Source organism: Carassius carassius, chromosome 15 (assembly GCF_963082965.1).
Source record: "Carassius carassius chromosome 15, fCarCar2.1, whole genome shotgun sequence".
Taxonomy (NCBI): domain Eukaryota; kingdom Metazoa; phylum Chordata; class Actinopteri; order Cypriniformes; family Cyprinidae; genus Carassius; species Carassius carassius.
The window spans coordinates 30,958,112-30,977,808 of NC_081769.1; the positions used below are offsets into that span (position 1 = coordinate 30,958,112).

A 19,697-nucleotide genomic window follows, 5' to 3' on the forward strand; every position below is an offset into this window, starting at 1 on the left:
GTTAGGCCGTGTGAATTGAATGCTTTTAAACTTTAAACTCGTGATTTCAAATTATCCTGTGCTTTATCCATTTGGCCGCTGTCATATTCATGTCATTTTTTTCTGTGTGCTGTATTTAAAATAAGTGTCACCCTGGCTTTATTTGAAAAATATGATTCCCAATTCAAACAAACTTTCCAGAATACTGAGTGCCCTGTTGGTTACAGTGTTCACTTCCTTTTTAATTATATTTTTTATAAAATATTTATTTATATTGTGAAAATTACTTAGTCAGCTAAAGTATAAGTAAATAAATTATTAAAATAAAAATATATAATTTTTTATCTGCTTTATATCGGCCTCCCTGCTTTCCAAGATATCACCATCGGCTGTCAAAAAAAAAACAATATCGGTTGACCACTAGCAAAATTTATATCTCAATTCAGACTGTTTCCTTTCAGAAGTTTATGTTTCACAATTCTGCTTTGATATCTTGCAATTCCATGTTTATAACATTTGTTTTTGTTATTGTTGCCACGAGATAAAAAGGAAATTAAAAAAAAAATCTTCTCACTTCTTACTTTTTTCTTGCATTTGTGCGTTTATATTTCACAGTGCTTCATTTATAACATGCAGCTTTTGTGACATATTTTGGAAACTGATTGGATTGTGAAAAATGGGCATTATGCAGTGTACTAGTATGTATTCACGTTGCTGGAAGTGGAATTAAAAAAGAGAGATTCTGAGGTGCTATATTTTGATGAATGATTATGATCACAATCATGTTTCTTCTGTATGGAATAGCATGCAGTATATTGCATTTACGATCAGAAATGTGTATACAAAAATAAAATTATACATTTTGACTTAATTTGTATGCAGTCATCACCCCCAAAATATTGTATTGTTTACGTGGCTTCAGAGGCATTTAATGTGACCCAAAACAAAATCAAAATTCACATCCTCTCTCAGACCTGCATATCATTTTGAATAACTCGTCTAGACCTGCTCGCAGTAAATCATAAATCATGTTTTTGCCCAAGCACAGGGCAGGTAGAGCTTACGCAGGTTTTCTGCCCTGAGCCACTTTGTGTCACTCACAGCGTCAGACTGAGAGAAAACGCACAGACACACAGATTGTGATGTTAAAGCTCAGAGCCCGGACCTTTGATGCGCCTCACAGTAAATGACAACTGCTGGAAACAAACATCAAGAGCATGTACACTGCCACTCAACAGAGACACTGCAATAATGAAGAGCATTTGTAACACTTTTACACACAAGATAGACTTTGTTTTAGCAGCAGCAAAATGAGATGTTGCATTTTTATGAAACTGCAATTAGTTTGTTTTAATTGTCAACTAAACCTAATTTTCAGTAATTGTAATAACAAACCGAAATTATAAGTTTTTAGTTTGGCTAACTGAAATAAGCTTTTCTTTTGGAACTAAAACTGAAATACAACCAGAGGTGGGTAGTAACGAGTTACATTTACTTCGTTACATTTACTTGAGTAATTTTTTGGGGTAACAAATACTTTTCGGAGTATATTTAAAGATGGGTACTTTATACTCTTACTTGAGTAAATTTTTGGGGGAAAATCTGTACTTTTACTTCGTTACTGTGGGTGACGCTCCTCTCGTTACTTTATCTTAATGCAATAAATGTTATAATGCTTCAGTTTATTCCAAACGAGCCGTCTACTTTTCTCTGGGCAATGAGCGATGCCCATTCGCGAATGATTCATTCTTTTGAGTCAATTCTGTTCAAAGGCTTGATCAAACCAATTGGCGAACGAGTGAATTGGTTCATGAATCAGTTTGAATGAGTCGTTCAGTTCCCTGCCGCACGCGCTGAGCGTCTGAAGTGGTTCACTCGGAGTTGTAACGTTTAAGAACAGAAAGAGTGTTGAAAACGTGGCTGGAACTGCACTGAATTGAAATCTGCAAAGGTTATTATTTGCTAGCGATGGAGATCCTTACTAGATGAACTCCGCGTGTGCTGTCTACTGTTTAACAGGTAATAACTTGGGCTACATTCGATTACAGTACACGATACCACTGTGACATTAGTTTGTTGTACGTGTGTGGCTTATAACAGAGGGGAGTCAAGTTGAATGCAGCTTCCAAAAGACAAAAAATAGCCGATTAAGATTTTATTAATTTTAATACAATCACACTGGTGCAAGTACGTTCAGCGAGTCATATTATCAGCTGCTAAATTCAGATCTGTGATTGCTTGCTGGCGCTTAGCCAGAGATAGATGCGTTTATACAGCGCTGCCCATTATAACAAATCACACATGATTCTTTTGAGCTGATTAAAGCATTGGCCAATCAGAGGCGTTCAGATGAGTCATCGCTAAAATGCCGGTGCTTCCTTCACTCGCTCACTGACTGAATACCTCTTTCTGGCGAATTCTCTCGCAGGAACAACAAAGTGCAGATGTGTGTACGAATCTTTAATTAAGATATTGATTTCACAGTGTTAACAGTTTCAGTGATTTTAATGGGAGTTTCTGAGAGTGATTGAAATCTAGACTGTCAGTGAAAATTATCTTTAATAATGTAAATGTTATTTGCTCTCTTTCTGAACAATGAAAGATTAGTAGCAATATTTATATCACATTAAATTTCAATGTTAAATTCACATTTAATATAAAGTCAGTCGTATTAAAAGTATGTTATGGCATGACACCTATATCTGTTACTTAAGTAAACAGACAGGGTTTTATAATAAATTACATAAATTGGAGTAAAGGGTGATGAAATATATACATTTATACACGCACACATACATTACATACATTTTATCTATATATCTAAATAAAAATAGGCTCAGTATATATGACCCAAAGTAACTAGTAACTAACTACTTGAGTAGATTTTTTATCCGATACTCTTTTACTCTTACTCAAGTAACTATTCAAGACTAGTACTTTTACTTGAGTAAATATTTCTAGAAGTACTTTTACTTTTACTTGAGTACAGTTTTTGGGTACTCTACCCACCTCTGAATACAACTTAACTTAAACTAAATTTAAAACAACAATGAAAATGTTTGACAAATAGACTTAGATAGACAAGATGAGATTTAGCATTTTTATTTATTTATTTTTGGTGGGAGGGGGGTATTTGCACTCATGCAGCTTTTCAGTTTTTTATTGCTAACAAAAACTCAAACTTAATTTTCAGTGATTAAAATAAATCATAAATAAAATATAAATATTAGATATTAGAAAACAAATTATAAATGCTGCATTTGCTAACCGAAACAAACAAACTGAAATAAATAAATGAAAAATACATTTAAAAATAACAAACATAACAAATGAATAAAAACCTAGACTAAAATTAAAACTTTATACAAAGTAAAAAAATTATACAATAGTTAAGAAATTATACAAATTAAAGCTAATTCAGAATATTAAAATGTATGTTTTATATAATAAATAAAACTAAAATAAGACTGGAATGAGCATATGCATTAACTGGATCCACTTGTCATTTAAGATGAAGATGCTGCATTGGTTCGTCGTCAAATATTATTGCTGATTTGATGTGGCAAACAGTTATTTTCTCCCATTTAAGAAGTACAGGAGCTGTTTCCAAGATTGTTCTGGTTGTTTTATTTGCTTATCAGGTCAAAAAAGTTGTACTTTAAAAGAATATCCTATTAGAAGTGATTAACAGTGCCCCGACAGCGTTATAATAGTATTTCCAGAAACTCTAATGAGCTACTTCAGTAAAACCTTCAAGGAAATGTGATCCCTCTCTTCACGCTGGTAGTTATGACAGCTAATCCTAATTGAAAAATAATGGCAACTTAGAGAGGGCAAGGGAACGATGCATTTGTTCTTCCTCATGGTTAAATGTATGAGCTGTTTTTTAATGGTGCTGTTGGAACATTACCAAGCCTTATTCCTCTAATCCTTTCTGTTCACAACAATAACAAATTTAGTTTAAATTTTTAATGAGTCATTTCCTTATGTGATATTGCACTCTTAACCAGTTGTAGCAGGTTAGGCATTAAATAGTTGAGCAAGTGCCTGTCTTGAAACATTGCTAATACTCTGTCAGAAATGTACCCAATCTCCAGGAGAGCCCTACACACCCAAACCGGATTTCTTTCTCTGGTAGGATTTACTGCTTCTGTTATTGGTATTACGAATGAATCAGCCTTACATATCTACTACTTTATTATATTGTGGCAGATTTGCAACCCTCATGAAACATGGAGCACATGGCGGCTAGCATCCCAGTGCACCAGAGCCCGGAGGATTTGATCAGAGATCAGATTACCCAATGCCGCTCTGCTGGACTGCTGCATCCCTGTTTATCTTTATCCCGGGGAATGCGACCGAGTCGGAGCGGTGCTTAAAATACAGGAGCAGATTAAAGCTAACCCCTGATCTTAAATTGAGGAGCTGTAGCAGTGATAAAAGAAGAGTATTACCCAGTGACTGACTACTGTAACAGGATGTGAGGCCTTATCTGCCTCGTCTGGCTGGTACATAATGCAGCCGTGGAGCAGGGAAAATACGATTGAAAAAAAAAAAGCATTGTTGTGATACAGATGCTGCTGAGCTTTGCTCTGCAAGGATTCTGATGTAATCCATTGTGGAGTTGGGCTGGGCAATAAAACTAAAACCAATAAAGCTGAAACTAGGAAGGCTTTGGAAATGCATCTTGGTATTTTCCAGTCTTTTGATTATATACAGTACATCTCATTATTTATGTATTATATGCATGTGGGGGAAGTCGTGGCCTAATGGTTAGAGAGTCGGACTCCCAATCGAAAGGTTGTGAGTTCGAGTCCTGGGCCGGCAGGAATTGTGGGTGGGGGGAGTGCATGTACAGTTCTCTCTCCACCCTCAATACCACGACTTAGGTGCCCTTGAGCAAGGCATCGAACCCCCAACTGCTCCCCGGGCGCCGCAGCATAAATGGCTGCCCACTGCTCCAGGTGTGTGCTCACAGTGTGTGTGTGTGTGTTCACTGCTCTGTGTGTGTGCATTTCGGATGGGTTAAATGCAGAGCACAAATTCTGAGTATGGGTCACCATACTTGGCTGAATGTCACTTCACTTCACTTTGAGTTGGCATAAAAGGAAAGTTCACCACAAAATGAACACCATTGACAAGATATTTTAATAAAATGCCTGTTTGTTTATATTATTTTTATTTTCATCTGTCCATAGTACAGTATGAAAACCAAGTTGGACCTCAACATTGTACAAAAAATACTCAGTTACTCATTTCATATGCAAAGATACAGGTGCAAGCACAGCAGTAATGACCTGTTTCATTATAAAAGGTCAGAGAGGACAAGCAGAAAATGGTGTGAAAACCTTGACTGATACCAGAGACAGTTTATAAGAGACATGCCAATCATCTGCTTTTAACAGTCAAGCCAGGAAACATTTAAAGGAACACTCCACCGTTTTTTGAAATAGGGCTTATTCACATTATTTCCTACATTTAGATAGGTGGGCAAATGCATTTTTGTGTCAGTGCATGCATTGTTTTAGTTTGACTGGGTGGGCGTTAGCTTAGCTTAGCACAATGAATGGAATCCTTTGTTGCCAGCTAGCATGGCCTGAGTAAAAGTGATAAAAATAAATAAAAAAAACCCACCTAATTACTTCTTGTGGCCTGCGTATTAACAACGAGTACAAATAGCGATCCAGATTAACACTAGGCGATTTCCTAGGCAGATATTGACTTGGGACTATATTATGGGGAAGCACAGGCGAAGCACTGCTGCTTAGGCGAAGCACTGCTACTTCGGAGCAGAGATATCACGCAACACATGAAATCCCACGAATTCCGTCAACATACCGGCGTGCAACGTGTCAAAAAAAAACAGAAGAAGAAGAACATACCGGCGTGACCTGCACCGAGTGTCTTCGCTTTTGGATGATTTATTTTGATAAGTTACAGCAAACATGGTTATTACCTGCATAGCAAAAGGTTGTGAGAACAAGCAAAGGACATACACGAATGTAATGTTTCACAGAATTCCACCTAATGTGGAACTGAGAAATAAATGGCTAGCAGCTCTGGAGATCTGTAGTTCAACGCCTCTCAACAAAATAAAGCAGTATCGTGTTTGCGAAGAACATTTTGCACCAGAGGACTACTTTGAAAACACAGGAAGAACAAAGTGCACATGTAAGTTGTCTTTTATTTCTCTTCCTATATAACCTATATTGCCTGTGAAAACATCAACTCTATGTGAATACAGCTATAATATGGGTCGATCTATACATGCGTCATGATTAAAATAATCACTTACTCTGTGGACAGCTGTCCATTTGGTCCATTCGGCGTGGGGCGTTTTTTCCAGTTCACTTTGTCACACCGGAAAAAAAATCGAGTACTGCAGAATGGATCAGCGCCGTGAAATCCTCTGTAGATGTGACACAACTTCGGGCACGCTCATCTTGATCTGACGTGTTGAGCCTGGTCATCAATGGCAAAAACATGTCCCACTCTCTACAGCATAGACACTCTATTTCCGTGGGCATAGATTGGCATATTCCCCCACATTCACACCACCAGTTCATGTTGGCTCTCATCACGAGCGATCGCAACCTCCTCCTCCTGTCGTTCTATTTCCAAAGCATGCAGCTCGTCTTCTGTAAACTCTGGTTCAAATAGGTATGGTTCTGGTTCTTGACTGTCTGAGAAGTCACCCTCTTCGTCTCTCTCAAAATCAGCCATGTTCATCGCCATTCGTGTACTGTAAGGAAAATAGCCAGGCAGCTACTATTCACGCCGGTATGTTGACGGAAGTCGTGGGATTTCATGTGTTGCGTGATATCTCTGCGCCGAAGTAGCAGTGCTTTGCCTGTGCTTCCCCATAGTATAGTCCCAAGTCAATATCTGCCTAGGAAATCGCCTAGTGTTAATCTGGATCGCTATTTGTACTCGTTGTGAATACGCAGGCCACAAGAAGTAATTAGGTGGGTTTTTTAAAAAAAAATTTATCACTTTTACTCAGGCCATGCTAGCTGGCAACAAAGGATTCCATTCATTGTGCTAAGCTAAGCTAACGCCGACCCAGTCAAACTAAAACAATGCATGCACTGACGCAAAAATGCATTTGCCCACCTATCTAAATGTAGGAAATAATGTGAATAAGCCCTATTTCAAAAAACGGTGGAGTGTTCCTTTAAGCCTATTGTCTGGTTCCACTGACGTATGCACACAGTTGAGGAACCCTTGCGCATGCGTAGTAAAGGTATAACTTGTGGGGAAAAAGGCATTTTAAACCTTATTTTGGGGCAAAGTCATCAACATTTTTCAGCGATTTTTATCATATTTCACTGCTGTTTCTATACATACTGTTTTTATGTCCCGGTGACCAGTGAAAGTACAGTTCTGACTATCTGCCCATTCATTTAGATAGGAGCTGGTCTTGTTATTCTGAAATAGCTACCCGGAGGCCTTGCCAAGATGGCGGCCGAGTGGCACGACTTGCCTGAAAGGACTTTGCTAATATTCAGAGGGGGAAAAAAGAACTCTATGAAACATCCATTAGAAGAGCTTTTTGGCCTGGTGTAAAGTAAAAGTGTTTAAACTGATGTGTGCTGAGGTGACCTGCAGTAGTTAAGTCTGATAATGAATCTCATTTAGATGATTGGGCCTTTGGTTGAAAGTGCGACACATGGCATTCTTTATCCACCTGCTTCCTGTGATCAAAACACAACACTCTTGTGTTGAGTGTCCTGCTGATCTTTCAGTGTCTGTGTGATGTTTCAGATGTCCTGAAGCCCCTCGTCCGGAGTCAGTGAGACCCTGTCTGCTGCCCTGCAAGAGAGACTGTATCATCACACCCTTCAGTGATTGGACAGAGTGCCCCACTTCCTGTGAAGCAGGTACACCATATCTGTCTATCCATCCATCCATATATCTATGGTTTTTAGGGCTGCCCCAATAGTTGACTAACAATCAGTCGAACAGAAGAGGATCTTTCTGTCTGTCTATCTGTCTGTTTGTCTTTTGTTCATTTTTTTTTGTCTAACGTCTCTATCTATCTAATATAATTTGTCATGATATTAAATTCATTTTTAAAACGACAGGTGTGAATGGGCAGAAGAATAAACAGTTTCGCTATCGAGTGATCATCCAGATGCCAGCTAATGGAGGTCAGGAGTGTCCAGACGTTCTTTATGAAGAGAAAGACTGTGCGACTCCATCTGTCTGTCCAGGGTACAGGTACAGCTTCACCCACGAGTACTGCCTCTGCACCATCAGCTATTCTGTGCTGGATTTCACATTTATTGACATTCAGGATAGATTATTTTGCTCAAAATGACCTTCTGAAGTAAATAAAGATGTGTTCACTTATAGGAATAGTTCACCCCAGAATGAAGATTCTGTCATCATTTGCTCAACCTCTTAGCTTTCAAAATCTGTACGCTGTAAGCTTTTTTTTTTTTTTGATAGTGAAATGGTTAATCCTAATTAAAAAGCAGTTATCAGATTTTAGGAAGGTTAAATCACAGTAGGTTAAATCAGAGGTTCATTTTCCAAGACAGTAGGTTTTTCTGATATTTTTTCAAGTTAAGGCAGCTAATTAGGATTTCCACAGGATTTCCAGTGCAGTAACCAATCACCCTCTACCAATAAACACAATGATATCACTTTGAAATTGCAGGTGGAAAACACACAAGTGGCGTAAATGTCAGCTGGTCCCATGGAGCATCCGCAGAGACAGTAAAGGAGCTCAGGAGAACTGTGGAACTGGAGTCCAAACTAGAGGTACATCAGCTGTCATGTTACACACTCACATTCACTGAACACTAGTCTTATTTACTAGCCACCCACAGTCGAGAATTACAGTGCACAGAATGCATTCTACACAGAATTTGTGCATATTTGCATAATTCCTTTAATCGGATGCTAAAGCAACTCAGGCAGAGTGTGCACAATTTATTCTTAGTGACTTCGGGCACATTGTCCAAATGCTGTTTCTGTAGCTGTGAAATCGTATGCAACAGTCATACATTTGGTATAATATCTGATCTAAGATCTCCTCTTGAATCTGTGGATTGCTTTGCTCTCATTTGCATTCTGCTTTATTCCTCAGAGTCTGTCGCTTACAAAAATGTATTATTATCTTCAGTTTTCCAGTTGAAGTTGGCAAAGTGTTTTCATAATTGTTTTAGGTGCTCTTTTCTTTATTTGTCCAGTTCTTTTAGACATTCCTGTCACTCCTGAGGCTTTGAAAGACTTTATTATGTATTATCCTGATCTAGATATTGGTCTGACAGGGGCTTCCATCACACTAGACTTCACATTTGCCCTTCAGTGCATGTCAGGAGCAGAAGCAATCCTTCAAACTCTTGATCTGATTGCTCTTGACAGCACGGAAGGACGTTGTTGTGTTGGCGTCATCACATATTGAACTCTGTAGTGGCCTAAAGTTTGACCTAATGGTTCCAGTTTACTCGTCTTCACGTCACTGTTTGACTGTGTCTTAATAGATTACACAGCTTCACCGGAATGACAACAGCTTAACATGCCTGTCTTTATAGATAGTAGCTTTCTGAACCACTCATGTTGAACACATTTGTGAGATATTGTAACTGTTTATTAATAGATTAAACAGAGTTATAGTAACTAGCTTAATAGTGGTGCAAATACTAAATTTATAAATATATTTGATTTGATTTGATTTGATTTTATTTTGTACCAGCCATTCCTAATGTAGTATTTAATCATTACATTATTTAAATATAATGAATAATTTCTAATTAAAAAAATTATGTCAGTGCATGAAGCGTTTAAAATTTTTGCAATAATTTATTTTATATTTTTTTGTTTCTTACATAAATGTACATAATGTGTAAAAAAATGAATCATATGTTAAGAAAGTTATTAGCTCTTTGGAATTTCTTTTTTTTGTATTAGTGAGTTTAATGTAATTTCACATTTTATTTTGAAGCATTTTTTTTATATATATAAACTTTACATTAAATACAAAATCAGTCATATTAAAAATATTTTATGGCATGACACCCAGGGTATTTATGCATAGTTAATAGATTACACTATTAAGCTACTTTGCCCATCGCCCATTATTAATCATAATCTATAAAGATGCAAAATGCATTTACTAAAACATATTTGAGAATTTAGATATTTCATGATATGTTTGGGAATATATATATAAAAAAAAGCATGACAAGTAGGGCCCATAGCTTATTATTTTACATTCTACAGTGAATATAAATGGTTATGTTATGCTGTATAATAAAGATATGGCTAGATATTGTCTTAATGGATACCAATTATACAGATATACCTCAAGAATCTCTATAAAATGTTATATATATATATATTAGTAATCCGGAACAGATGAAAAAAAAATCATTGTATTATATAAAAACTACAAAAATGTAATGCATAATTTAAACTGGTTTGTGATCAAAGTGAACAGCATGACTCTCTCTCTCTTTCTCTCTCGTTTGTCATTTCTATAAATAAGCATCTTCTGTTCACCTTTTCTCTCTGGTGTCTGGTGCTCTGTGTAATCAGCAGGAGTCTCAGCACTGTGTTTGTGTGTGTGATCTGCAGCTATCTCGTGTAGGCAGCTGGATGGTACGGTGGCTGATGTGGTTCAGTGTCTGAAGTTTACCAGCAGCATGCCGGTTATGAGCCAGCCCTGCCAGTTACCTTGCCGAGACGACTGCCAGCTCACTAACTGGTCCAAGTTCTCTCCTTGCACCTCGGACTGCGTAGGGGTCCGTACACGGAGGAGAGCTCTCGTGGGTAATTAGGACATATGCATCATTAACACTGTGGTTTGAGCTATGAAAGGTTGCTGGTTCCATCCCACAATGGAGTGAGGTATTTCCACTAACTGATAAATGACTTCTAGTACAAGATTCAAGGCATTATTGGATGCATGTGGATATATTCCATTATATATAATTTGATATACTTCACATTATCATAGGCCATAAAATACAGTACTTAAATGTGTTTATTGGGTTGAGCAATATACTTTTCCCCCACATTTTTTAACAGTATTCATTATGTTTATACAATTGTTAAAATTCATTAAAATAAATTAATAAATAAAATGTTGAAATATTTTTTATATACACCTTTTAAAGAAATCCCTTAGGCTCACCAAGGTGTAGTTATTTTAGTAATCTAAAACTGAAACTAAACGTTAAGTAAATAAATAAATGACTAAGTAAACATAAAAAGAAATCTATTAAAATATATTTTTTTACAATTATTCTATTTCTCATTTTAATGTACTGTAGTTCAACCTGATGTACTAAAATAACAAAAACTAGGGATGCAACGATACAATTTTTTCAGAACTGATCAGATCCAATCCATAAAATTCTGAATATTGTCCGATACCGATATAATCCAATTACAGCTCAGATATTTTTATTTATCTATTTTTTTACTAAATGTAGAATTTATCAACTACTTTGTTGCCCTGATTGTCAATCTTTTGTGTGGAACACAGTCTGCTAAATACAGACAACTTCATTTTAATGAAAAATAACAAATCATAATATAAAATCATAATACCGTATATGACAGAAATGCTATTATAAACTAGGTTATTGGATAATTTAGCAGTAAAAGTTAATCTAGAAAAATCATGACAATAACAGAATTGTATGTACAATATTAGATTTGTGTAGTTTTATGTATTTATTTATTTTCAGTTCAATAATAGCATTTATTTGAAATATAAATCTTTTGTAACTTTATAAATTTAAATTTATTCAGTACCTTTTATTCATATACACCAATATAACAACACATAGCTACATTTTCTGAAGAAAATGCGGTATATTATAAACCTGTTTATTTTTACAATAACATTTTAAAATATAAAAAATTATGAATTAATCATCTTCATGAATATTAGATATAAAACCCCACCTGAGGTATTACCATGATAGAGCACAGCATGTTATTGCCTCATATCATGTCCAAAAATCATGATAATGTGATTATAATTGTGGTAAGTATTAGTCCAGCCAGTCATGCAGCTGCAAGACACAGCGGAGGTTTAGAGGTGACCTCACCGCTCATGACTCATTCATTAGTGAGTTTAATTAGCGCCGTAATCAACACATACTTCCTCTGATTACAGGAAAAAGCAAGAAGAAGGACAAGTGTAAGAACAGCCAGATGTACCCGCTAAGCGAGACCCAGTACTGCCCCTGTGACAAATACAACGCCCAGCCGGTGGGAAACTGGTCTGACTGCATCCTGCCCGAGGGCCGCGTGGAGAACGCCGCAGGCATGAAGGTGCAGGGAGATGTGAAGGAGTGCGGACAGGGCTACCGCTATCAGGCCATGGTGTGCTACGACCAGGACAACAGGCTCGTGGAGACTTCACGCTGTAACAGTCACGGTAAGATCTTCATCATGTGACTCTGAGTATAGAGTTGACATCAAGATGTAATTATAGTTAGCAGACAACAAGTCAAGCCGTAGGTTAAAATCCCAACCTGTGAAGATTTGAGGGTTTAAATGTATGGCCTTGCAGACGTACTAAGCACAGAGTTTTAAAAAGCAGCTTGAAAAATCTTGGAAATATATCAATTTTAAATATTGCTTATGAAAATGTATCTAGCTTTACATACAAAAAGATGGAATTTTTTATACAAAAAAAAAATAGCAAAAAGGCACTGCATTGTAATAAATATTTTAATTTTTTATTATTATTTTTATATATATATATATATATATATATATATATATTTTTTTTCTTTTTCTTTTTTTTTTTTTATTCTATTTATAAAACAATATTCCTAGTCTTAATATATATTTTAGTGATTATGTTTTTTGATAATATAAATGCTGGAAGCATTTCCAACTGGAGCTTGATAAATATTTTTTTAAGGTAATATAATCATTAAAATATTATATTTCATGTATGTATGTATGTATACACCCAGTCCACTCAGTCTTAATATAGTATTTAATGATTAGGATCATATAAGTGCTTGACGTATTTAAAATTGGAGCTTAAAAAATAACTTTTTATTTTACTTTTTTTTTTTTTTTTATTACCAGTCTTAAAGGTCCCATGACATGGATTATTTCCTTTTCTTTAAATGCTTTTTAATGTTTCCTTAGGTGTACTTATATTGTTAGTATGATTATTACATTTAAAATTTAGAAATAAAAAGCATTTTTATATCCTGATATTATCCCTCTGGCTTGAATCCTCTGTTTGAAGGGGTGTGTCTGCTGTGAGACTCCGAGGAAACGACAACTGTTGTGATTGGCTGACATCTTTGCATTCGAAATGCGTATTACATGTGGAACCCCCTCTCAAATATATATATATATATATATATTTTTTTTTTACTATTACAGCTGTCGAGATTAACGAGTCGTGGAAGTGTTGATTATATAATAATTTTTTCGTTCTTGTCCCATCACATGAAAGGCTGCAGTGATGAGCATTGAGTAGACCGAGTCTGTTTATCGCGTGAATGCAGTGATCTCGTCATTATTGCAACACATTTTCTCTCACAAAATGCTTTCACCACAACTAACAGCAAACACATGAATACAGTAAGAGCTCCGTTGTGCAGCATAACAGCGTCATTCATTGTAACGGCAGTTTAGGCAAGAGTGTAGATATACACTCTTGATCAGCAGGGCGCAAAGTCTGTTTGTAACGCCTGTTCTGACATCGCGACTGAATAATATGTATATGAATTATATGTAAATATTTGGGCGGGCAAAGCAGAGAAAGGGGAGGTAACATTTCTCCTTATAACGTCGCCAGGAGGAGATTCCAGATCAGCCCGTTTGAGCTTCCATTTTCGCAAAGGCAGCGAAAGATAGCAAAATCTCGATTTACACCGATTAGAATTTCTAGAAACTTGGGGACCATATACAGGCTAGGGGAACTCATTATAATGTTAAAAAACCTCAAAAAGTGAAATTTTCATGTCATAGGACCTTTAATATGGTACAGTATGTATTTATTTAATTTGGTAATATGAGTGCTTTAATTAAACTTTTGAAACTGCAACTTAATAAATAATTCGTTTTTTTTTTTTTTTTTTTTTGTGCTTAAAGTGCTTAAAGCATTTAAAATGTCAGCATTTTTTTTCTTAATGTTTAAAAATAATTAATTAATTTTAATTTAAAATAAAAGCTGCTTTTTGAAGATTTTTTTATTAGGTTTCCATAGCTATGGAAAACCCAGACAAAATAAAACTGTAATTAAGTCATGGTTCAAACTATTTTGTTTTATAGCATGGTTATTATAAATAAAAAAGATTGTTGTATACAAAAAAAGTATGAGAAAATATGAGTGCAATGTCAAGTCCAAATTGCAGCTTTTGTCTGGCTATAAACCGTGACATTTAAGGACAGATAAATCACACCTTCAATTGATCATCCGTTGTTTCATTCCTATTAATTTGTCTCTGTCTACAGCTTCCTCTCTCTCTCTCTCTCTCTCTCGTGACCTTTCCTCTCCTCTGTCTTTAGCTGATCTCTCTGTTCGTGAATCTTTTGGTGCATTGCTCACTTAATCTTGTTATTTGGATGACGAGCGGACTGGTACGAGTGCCAGGTGCTGCTCGCTTGACTTCGTCCTCTGTCTGAGTGTCATTTGCGCCCTGCTGATCTGCAGGTATAAATCTCTGGCCCTCATTACAGACCGCATGCTGTCCCGGGACCGGCCTAATCAGAGCTGACATTAGCCACTGACAGATACTCTCGCTTTTACCGCACCCAGCCCATGCAGGTTGGGAAGCGAGAACGGGTTCTTATTCAGGCCGAATACATTTCAAAAAATTATTTGAATGTACAAATGATTTTTATGAAATCGGGGTTAGAAATTGATACTGTAATACAAATAATGTTTATATTTGTAATATACAAATTTTTTATTCTTAATGTAAATGTATTTAGTAGTGGTGTCAAAATTTGCATGTTAACTAAGCGATTAATTTTTTTTGTTTAACGCATTAAAAATATTTAACGCAATCAACCTCACTCACAACTTCTAAATAATTTTGTTTATCCAGTCGCAAAATGTCTTTACGAGCACATCTAATGCAATAAATTTCATTGAAATTATATTAAATTTTTGAAATTATTGCAATGTAAAAGTATAATTACAAAGTTTAATGTTAATCGATTGACAGGTGTTTTTAGATGTAAAGTGTGTGTGTGTGTGTGTATATATATATATATATATATATATATATATATACAGTACAGACCAAAAGTTTGGACACACCTTCTCATTCAAAGAGTTTTCTTTATTTTCATGACTATGAAAATTGTAGAGTCACACTGAAGGCATCAAGGGCTATTTGAGCAAGAAGGAGAGTGATGGGGTGCTGCGCCAGATGACCTGGCCTCCACAGTCACCGGACCTGAACCCAATCGAGATGGTTTAGGGGTGAGCTGGACCGCAGACAGAAGGCAAAAGGGCCAACAAATGCTAAGCATCTCTCGGGGAACTCCTTCCAGACTGTTGGAAGACCATTTCAGGTGACTACCTCTTGAAGCTCATCAAGAGAATGCCAAGAGTGTGCAAAGCAGTAATCAAAGCAAAAGGTGGCTACTTTGAAGAACCTAGAATATGACATATTTTCAGTTGTTTCACACTTTTTTGTAATGTAAATAATTCCATATATAATCCCACATATGTTAATTCATAGTTTTGATGCCTTCAGTGTGACTTTACAATTTTCATAGTCATGAAAATAAAGAAAACTCTTTGAATGAGGAGGTGTGTCCAAACTTTTGGTCTGTACTGTATATATATATATATATATATATATATATATATATATATATATATATATATATATATATATATATATATATACTGTATATATATATATTTATTGTATTTATTAAGTATAATTATTTTTTAAGTATAAGTTATTATGTAAAAAATATTATATTTAAAAAAAATGGATGACTACATAAAACCAGTCTCTTGCCAGTTACAGTAACTAGTAACTTTTAGTTGGAAATGCAACATAAAAAAAGGTTTTAATTGTAAACGTAAGAATGACAGAATGTCTAACCTTTCTGAGGTAAATGTCATATAGATTTATTTTTAAGACATACATTGCAACAGAATCTGTTTACTAGATGAGTTATATGATACTATGAGCTGCCGTATATTAATAGTATCGCATGACTGGGCAAACATGGATAATGAATACAGATAATAATGATGATCTGATGTTATTCCCACATTTAAAAACTGTGAGATGAGAGTTGTCAAATGAAAAGTAGAGGTAAGAGATTTTTATGAGAAATGTGATTAGGCTTCAGATAATCTTGGCAAAAGGCTCGAATTTTGTATTATTCAGTTACTTCCTCTGCTTTATTTCCCAGTAGTTTAAAGTCTTTAGAATTTGACTCCACAATTGATTTAAGTCAAATTAATTTTCCAGAAAACATCAGATATCCCACTCGTAATTTGATCTCTACTTCCGTCATTGGCATCACGAATGCCCTCCCGGGGACATTCACATGAAATCACACGAAAGATGAAGTTTCACCAGCCTCCGTGATGTCATCAGCAGATCCCTCATCGTCAGTCTCATTACTCTCTCTGTCTTTGTTCCAGTGAGCTGCCTACATAGGCAGCATTTTAAAGGTATCCCCAAAGGCAGCTTCTTCAGCTTCCACATAAAAGACAATCTCATAATACATTACAACAGCCTAGATATAGATGCTACAACTGAATGTTGATTCTAAATAAAGTGATGTAATTCATGAAACACTGCACAGCTATTGATACAGACTATGAAATCTAATGAGAAAATGTAATACTTTACTCAGTTTGTGTGTGCAGTGTGTTTTTATGCTTATTAGAGTAACACGTCATGTAGAACGTTCCAAATCGGTCACTTCTTATTATGACGTTCCATCTCAGTTAAGATGCTGTCTAAGAAGGTAGCTCACTAGGTTTTGGAATGGAGCCATTCTCTCTTTCTTTCTCTCTGGGTTAATCACTTCAGCTCCTCTTAACAGAAATCTCTGTCTTACATGCTGTCTTACATATAATCCAAGAAGAAAAGTATGAATAGTGATGTAAATTATGAAATACTGGACAAATATTGATACAGATAATGAAATCATGAAAATTAACAATAAAATGAAATAAAAAATTAACTACCCAATTTTATTATTATTATTATCATTTATCATGGTTTCCACAAAAATATGAAGCAGCACAGCTGTTTTCAACATTGATAATAATAAAAAGTATTTTTTGAGCAGCAAATCAGCATGTTAGAATGATTTCTGAAAGATTATGTAACACTGAAGACTGGAGTGATGATGCTGAAAATTCAGCCTTTCATCAAAGGAATAACTTACATTTTAAAATGTGTTAAAATAGAAAGCCCTTATTTTAAATAATAATACTATTTCACAATATTTTACTATATTGGTGATCAAACAAATGCAGCCTTGGTGAGCATAAGAGACTTCTTTCAAAAACATTAATAAACTTACCAACCCTAAACTTCCTGAAACTTACTGTAAATAAAGTTTGAATATGTTATTGGCATGAATGTTTAATGCTGTATATACAAGCGTTAAAAAAAAAAACATTTCTCATGGGTTTTTAATGTTCATGTTTTGCTCTTCAGAGTCTGATACAAAAGACTGGTTCTCAGGAGAATTAACATACTGTACATTCATTTACTCACACTCCTGTCTAATTATTTACTGTCAAACCCAAATTACAATGAAAGCATATAGCATGAACACTGAAACCAACACTGAACATGAGCTAAATAATAGAAATAGAGGTGACTTTACTTGATATAAAATGAGTCCACATTTTTATGACTAGTGCACTTTATTCCAAGTCTACAGGAACAGGCAGTTTTTGGCAGAATTGAACTATTCCCTGAAGCTTTCAGAGTAAGAAACTGTGCAACTAACTTGTTTTTCTCTTGATGACTCACCCTTTAGTGTGCTTCTGTGGTTGTTGCTGTTTAGGGGTCAGAACTCAGACAGGATGTGGATGTGTTGAAGGAATGAGGTCACTACAGGCACAAAAGAGTAACACGGGATGTGCCATGTTAGGTGAAGGCAGGGCCACCTCTGAACTGGCTGTAGGGCCCGAGAGCGTGGCCTGTTGGGTCAAAGGGTCAGCGCTTGTTTTATTCTGTGTTAGCCATGCAACAGGCCTGACATGTCTTAACACTGAGGGGCTGAGGAGACGGGAGAGCTGCTTTATACAGATGCATTGTGACTGTGCAGGGTATTATGGGTCGCTGCAGTATTTCTTTCCTCCGGCCCATCACGGCCATGTCAGATCCTGGTCAATCCTTTAGGCGGACGACCACAATGCTGTGAAACTCACCCTAGACATCTCTGATTAATTGCTTTGATTTTTCAATTAGAAGCTCCTCTAGGTACACGTTTTATGGCTTGTGTTCGAATTGTGTTTTAGTATTACAGGATGTGCAGTTTTCAATGTCAGGTAGAACTGGCGTTGTTCTTTTTAACAGTATTAAGCTAAATTAGGAGCGAGGTATTTGAGGGAATCTCAAAAAAACCTGTCTAGAATATGTCTGGGTTATTCTTTGAATATATGAAGTATGAAATATGATATATGAATATGAAGTTATGTTATGTATAGGAAACTGGCAGCTATTTTTAGGACCTTTTAAGTTCTGAAATGTTTTGCGTAGTGACATTAATTTAACATGACTAAATTTGTCCCATAATTAAAAAAAGAGCCATGTACATAATTATAAATAAATATTTAAAAAAGTTATTTTTATTAGACTTTTCAATTCAGAATTGTATTAGTATTAATTCTATATTTTAATAATTGTTTAAACAATTTTATTAAAAAAAAAGTTTTCTTTTATTTTTAGATATTTTCGGCAGTCAAAAAGTCTTGAAAAACGTGTAATTTTTTATAATTCATATATTTATATTACTTTTGATATGAATTTTTAAATGTACATTTTCATGTACTTTCATAATTTATATATATATATATATTTCCCTTTGATTTCAGGTCAAACATTTGCTTTTGTTATTTTGTTGAATAAATTTATTGAGAAACATTGAGACTGCTCATTAAATTCTTCTGATGCATGATCCTCGTGTCATCATTAGCACCGTAGTTTCACACAGTCGCATGCAAAGTCCAAAAAGAACACTCTGCAAGCGCCAAATGCTTGTAATAATTGGTTTTGGCAAGGAATAAAAAAAACTGGCCAATTGGTTGTTTTGAGGAAACAAAAACAAGGTTAAAAACAGTCAGACTGACCCTCGTCCAAGTGTTTCTCTTATTTTTGTATCAAAACACAGCTTGTAGCACTCAACACCCAATGAGCAAAATTACAACATTATATTTGTGTTTGTGTATATGCATTTTTATGTGTGACTGTATTACAATACAGCATGGTTAATGGATAATTAAAATATTAGGGAGACAAATGTACATTACAACATTAATGTATTAATTGAAAACTCTTAAAGATTTAGCACATGTCATGTTAGCTGAGGTTAATAATCTCTGTGGGTGTTGTGCAGTGATATTGTGAACATATGTTTGACATCATAGCTGTTTTAATCGTGTGCTTGTGAATGACTGGAACACTGAACTGACCAATCAGCTTCCAGAACCATCCTTTTTATAATGTATTATTTACCACAGTATCTTGGAAGCAGCGATTTCTACATTTGAGCCAAGTGTTGGC

The 19,697-nt window shown here is 35.4% G+C and overlaps 1 protein-coding gene across 1 annotated transcript in view; it reads left to right on the top strand.

The window, feature by feature from the left end:
- LOC132158880 (thrombospondin type-1 domain-containing protein 7A-like) overlaps nucleotides 1-19,697 on the top strand; it is a 132,724-nt gene that overhangs the window by 84,358 nt on the left and 28,669 nt on the right. The window contains exons 10-14 of the mRNA XM_059568492.1: nucleotides 7,744-7,859; nucleotides 8,064-8,199; nucleotides 8,642-8,745; nucleotides 10,564-10,758; nucleotides 12,116-12,379. Of these exons, the coding sequence (XP_059424475.1) occupies nucleotides 7,744-7,859; nucleotides 8,064-8,199; nucleotides 8,642-8,745; nucleotides 10,564-10,758; nucleotides 12,116-12,379 (815 nt within the window). The remainder of the gene's footprint in view (nucleotides 1-7,743; nucleotides 7,860-8,063; nucleotides 8,200-8,641; nucleotides 8,746-10,563; nucleotides 10,759-12,115; nucleotides 12,380-19,697) is intronic.